Source organism: Humulus lupulus, chromosome 4, assembly GCF_963169125.1.
Source record: "Humulus lupulus chromosome 4, drHumLupu1.1, whole genome shotgun sequence".
NCBI lineage: Eukaryota > Viridiplantae > Streptophyta > Magnoliopsida > Rosales > Cannabaceae > Humulus > Humulus lupulus.
This window is the reverse complement of record NC_084796.1, coordinates 18823381-18828935: the sequence shown is the minus strand read 5'-3', so window position 1 is coordinate 18828935 and position 5555 is coordinate 18823381. Positions and strand designations below refer to the sequence as shown.

Genomic DNA, 5555 nt, shown 5'->3' with positions numbered 1-5555 from the left:
GAATGATTGTGATTTTGTTATGGATTATTAGTTTGGTGAATTATTTGTGATTTTAGTACAAAAACTTTGACAAAAATTAAGTTTAGAGGTCTCTATTTGAACCATTTTATAAAAATAAAATCCAAAAAGTAATTTGTCAGAACAAAAAGTCTAAAAAATAATTGAACAAAATACAGAATCCAACAATGTATAAATCCTTTAATATATAAAAATAAGTTTAATCAAAATTATGCTCAATTTTGAATTGTAAATAGAGGGTAATATTTTGGTATTAATTAAATTAGAACGGTGTAGGCTAGTACCAAGGCAAACAAGGTATTAAAATAGTATAATCTCATAAATAAATAAAACAAAAAAAATAAAGAAAGAGAAATAGAAGACGGAATAAAGAAGTTGAGATTCATCACCGTGAATAGGTCTTCAATGTTTGAACAATGAACTTATAAAATACTAGCAAATACACAAAGAATGAAACCTACAGAGGTTACAAAAATGATTTTATTACAAAACCTCTTATAAGATTTTGCTAGTAACTCACTGATAACGATTTCTCAGCATTTCCTAAAATGATGTAATGACCAATGATCACAAAAAGACTAACTTAAGAAGCAACCAATGCAGTTGTTGAAGAGGGCAAGCCTTCTTGAGCAAAATGGATGATCATAACTTAGATGAACCCTTAGACAAAGCATGATTGACCAGTTCCCTCCTCAAGATCTTTCCCGCCGGAGATTTTGGAATGGCGCTGATAAACGCAACCCGCCGCACCTTCTTGTATGGAGCAACCTGTAAGAACAAACAAACACAACTCTGGTGTAAGAGGGCAGTAATGAAAGGATTATGGTGAACTAGTTTAGTAGTGATAAGCATATAGCTTGCCTTTTGGGCAACAAAATCCATAACTTGAGCTTCAGTGAGATTGCTTCCAGGCTTTCTCACAACATAGGCCATGGGAAGCTGTCCTGCTACTTCATCAGGATATCTGATAAACAAAAAAAACTTTTTATCAGAAACTAAACTTAGCATAAATTTTAAGATCACAGTTTAAAAATTCCAAGTAGTTACGGAATCACAGCTGCATCAACAATGTCAGGATGAGAGTGAAGTAAATGTTCCAATTCAGCAGGTGGGACCTGCAGCAAAGACATTTATTACATTAGAACAGACTAAATTGAAGATCAAAATCAAACTTTTTTTTCTTCAACTTTGTCTAGTTGTAATTAATAATATCTTATATTTTATTTACAGTCACCTGATAAGCCTTATATTTGATCAGTTCTTTTAATCTGTCGACTATGTAGAGACACCCTTCAGAATCAAACATACAAAGATCACCAGTCTTAAGCCATCCCTCTGAGTCCAAAGTCTCAGCTGTTGCCTTTTCATCACCAACATAACCTGCACCAATGGAATGGCACAATCACAATGCAGAAAATCAAATACTTCTACTAATAATGATATATGGCCACGTTTACACAGTATGATTCGATATGATTGGTTTAAAGAAAATAATAGAAAGAACATTGCATTCATCAATTTATCATTTGTCGACAATAAATTATATAAAAAAAAAAGACCAAAGCAAAACAGTAATTTTTTTTCTTACCAGAAATAAAGATTGGATAGAATGAACTTCTTTACAAATTTTTTAATAAAATTAAGTTATTTTTTACTAAAAAATATATATTTAATTTGTTGGATTAAATTTTCTAATATCATTTACAACAAAATTGTGTTATAAAAATGAGTAATAAGACTATCTCCATTTGATGGTGTATAATTTGTGATAAATTTAGCCTAAAATATGTGTCAATGATATATTTGACCCATTTTTTGTATTTGTACTCCAATGCACAAGGTGCAAACTAACTAAAAAAAAGTGACTATAACTATTAATGTTTATTGAAAATATAAAAAAATTAATTTTTTTTATGAAAAAATAAACTAAAAGTTAAAAAATTAATAAATTGTATTAATGAGTGGAAAAGATGTAATTAAAAAATGTGATATTTATTGTGAGCTAAATTTGAATCATGCTATATTTTGTGCTAAATTTGACACATATTTTAGACTACCATTGGAGTTCAATTTTATGAAGATGACCTAAAAAATAGATATACACCACTTTTAAAGCACTTTATTAGAGTGCAACCAAAATATGCACCCATTCATTACACAGTAATGTAGTGCTGCTTTTTTTAAAAGAATGGGTCCTATTATTTTAAAAGAGTGATGATATGTGCACAAAATATATGCACATAAATATTACACGAAGTCTATTAAAATTGAGTTTTATTGTTTTAAAAAGCATTGACACATCCCTGTGAGTAATGTTTGAGTGCATAATTTAAGTACACATATAATTACTTATTTTTAAAAATTGTGATAGGTGGTGTAATATTTTAGTGTATACTTTGGATCAATAAACTTTATCCAATTCTCCAAGAAAGTTGTATTATCATACCTTTCATAATGAGTGGACCTCTAAGCCAAAGCTCTCCTCTTTTTCCAGGAGGCAATGGTTGAGAAGTATCAGGATCAACAATCTTGGCTTCCATGTTCTCTGCTAAACGACCCACCGAAGCATACCTCTTTGTCTCTTCTTCACCTAGCATTCTGGTCACTGACCCTGCACTCTCGGTCAAACCATACCCCTGCCATAATAACAACAATATCACTCGATTATTCAACCAATTTTTCCTATTTCCAACTTTTCTACAACTATTTTAATTATTGTCATTTAAGATAATTAAGAGAATTGAGAAAATATGTAGATAAGTTATTTGACTTCGGTTCCTCTATTTAATATTTATATTCAACACTTGGTTTCCATGCATATCAAGTGTATCTTTTCTATGCTTAAGATTCAGTCATTTTTCAGAACAGAGTCAGTCATTGTCCTAACTTTCCATTTTCACCCTTCATTAATTAGGGCCCAAAAGGCCATCTTAAAAAAGCCCAGCCTATAGATGTGATGGGAAGGATCCCAATAATGAACTTTGATTTGAATAGTTTCACTAGAACGTGGCTTTCTTTTTCTATTATGTGTGTGTATGGCCATAAGAAGAAGAGGAGCAATAGCTAGAGTGGGGACAAAGGACTTTCATCTGTGACAAGTAGCACATCTATTTCATTGATTTTACACCAATCAAATTATATCAAAACATCAACAAAAATCCAAAGAAGTGGAGCCATCAAATAATTTTTTAATAGTACATAGGAGGACAAAAATAAAGAGTAAATATTTTAATGGGAAAAAATAAAAATAACAATTTACAAAAGAAACCATAGAGAAAATGCTAGGAAACATTACTGTTATCCAACATATGAAAAGGGTGTACCACTATTGGTACACTTGGGCATAGGGCATAGGGCATAGAGCATATAAAGTACCAAATACAGCTCAAATAAATAAAGGGTACAAACTAAAATGATGATAAGTATGCATGAAAAACAAATCCCAATCGTTAGTCTTAAAATAATTATAGTCTCTAACAAAACTAAAAATTATAAAGTTTTATTTTCAATTTAGCCCCTGATTTTTTTTCTTCTCTGTATTCGTCACGAAAACTAAAGTTTATTTATATTTATATCACTTAAGTCCTTCAAGTTTGAATAATATCCATTTCTACTAATAAGTTAAACTGACCTGTGTGATTTCCACGTTCGGGTATTTGGCATTGAAACTCTTGATAGTCTCCTCGCCAAGCGGCGCGCCGCCGCATCCGAGCAGCCGGAGCGAGCTCAGGTCGTACTTCCTAGCGAGCTCCGAGTTAACAAGCGCCACCACGAGCGGCGGCGACACTGGCATGTACGTTACCTTGTACTTCTCCACGGCCCTAAGCATCGGTTCAAAATCGAACCTCTCCATCAGAACCAACGTCTCCCCCAGAGCCACCGCCCTCGCCAGCATGAAGAATCCGAACACGTGAAACAGTGGCAGGAAAAAAAGTGACACCGGATGCGGCTCAGGCACGCTCGGGTCAGCCGGCTCGAGCCGCAGCTCGTGGTAGCCGGTGAGTATGGCGATGAGATTCCGATGAGTCAAAGCAACACCCTTCACTCGCCCGGTCGTCCCGGAGGAGTAGAGAATCGCCGCCGTGTCAGTCTGGTGGACCGGTTCAAACAAGTCTCCCGTGTCGGGTCGGTCGAGCATGGAGAGGAACTCGGGCGAGTCGAGGAGGATGGTGGGGAGAGAAGGAGGGAGCTTTCGGGCGGTAGATGAGGTGGCGAAGGCGATGGCGGGTCGAGTGAGTTGGACCTGGTGAGTGACGTCCGAGTCGGAGCCTACCGGATTGGCAGGCGAAACGACAACGCCGAGCGACATGAGAGCGAAGTAAACGACAGGGACATGCAGGGAGGTGGGGCAGAGGACGAAGGCAGTTGGGGTGGTTGTGGTGCGGTGGCCACCATCTTTAGAGAGAAAAGGGAATTGGGATTTAAGAGAGAGAGCGAGAGAGCGAATTTGGCGAAGCAAATGGGAGTAGGACACGTGGACGCCGGAGGAGAGGTCGATGAGAGCAGTGGTGGTGGCTTGGGTTTCCTTGGATGCATAGGACTGGAGGAGAGAGAGAGCGTACTCGGTGAGAGAGAGGGGTTTAGAGAGAGGTGGTAGCGGAACCGGCGGTCGGAGGCTATGGAAGATCTTCGTATCTGGGCAGAATCCACTTTTGGGATCAATCCAACGGCTGTGATTCGTCTCTTTCGCCATGGCAGTTTCGTGTTTGAAAGCTCTCTCTCTGTTTTTAACGAAACTGTTTCAGTTCAGAGTTCAGACAAAGTATTAAAAGGAGAATTCGACGTGGTGAGCTATATATGTTCTGACTTTTATTAAGGTTTGACCAAGCCTGTTTTATTGACTCTCATATATAAATATATATATATATATCTCTTGACGGTTGACGGTTGTCGTTAGGCAACTTGGAGCATCTCCGTGATATATTGCTAAAATATATACTGTTTTACAAAATAAATTGTTCTAAATTTTACATTGCTTAAAAATTATGCTAAATTTGTCAGATAATATGCCATAAATACTATATTTATTTATTTTTATTATTTTATTATTATATTAATTACTAGATTTTTTCTTTTATTATTTTTTTATAACTATTAATAATAAACTATAAAGAAAAATAATTACTTTTTATATATTTTCAGTCAAATAAATATTAATGAAAGATTAATTTTGCATCAATTTTTATAATTGCATATTGGACTATAATACTAAAAATTATATCAAAATATATCATATTGATTTTTTATATCAAATATAGTACAATATTTACATATTCTAATTGAAATGATCTTAAATGCTCTTGATTAGTAATATTCTATATTTATTATTAAATTAAATTGTGTAGGTCTCGATATTGAATTGCCCTGTAGTGAATCTACTTTATACGGTGGTAGACATTTCTCAAAAATCTTTACAGAATTTCTTTTAATAATTATTTTTAATGTTAAAAATGAGAGTAAGGGGTGGAATAGTCAATTAAGAAACTGTAATCTACTAAATCTATATTATTTTTCTTTTGTTTTTAAACTTATACCTA

The 5555-nt window shown here is 34.6% G+C and overlaps 1 protein-coding gene across 1 annotated transcript; it reads right to left on the bottom strand.

Annotated features, from left to right (window-relative positions):
• Positions 1-373: 373 nt before the first annotated feature.
• On the bottom strand, positions 374-4807 carry LOC133830112 (4-coumarate--CoA ligase-like 9). The gene is made up of 6 exons (XM_062260028.1): positions 3650-4807; positions 2465-2654; positions 1253-1398; positions 1066-1133; positions 880-982; positions 374-786 (listed from the first exon to the last, which is right to left on the bottom strand). The coding sequence occupies exons 1-6, from the start codon at positions 4709-4711 to the stop codon at positions 661-663; spliced, it is 1695 nt and encodes a 564-aa protein (XP_062116012.1). The 5' UTR covers positions 4712-4807; the 3' UTR covers positions 374-660.
• Between the last annotated feature and the right edge of the window lie 748 nt (positions 4808-5555).

Coding starts and splice junctions, on each gene's coding strand:
- LOC133830112 (XM_062260028.1), bottom strand. CDS start 4,711: ATGGCGAAAGAGACGAATCACAGCCGTTGGATTGATCCCAAAAGTGGA. Junction 983..1,065: donor GTTGATGCAGCTGTGATTCC/GTAACTACTTGG, acceptor TTTGTTTATCAG/ATATCCTGATGAAGTAGCAG. Junction 787..879: donor TGGATTTTGTTGCCCAAAAG/GCAAGCTATATG, acceptor TTGTTCTTACAG/GTTGCTCCATACAAGAAGGT.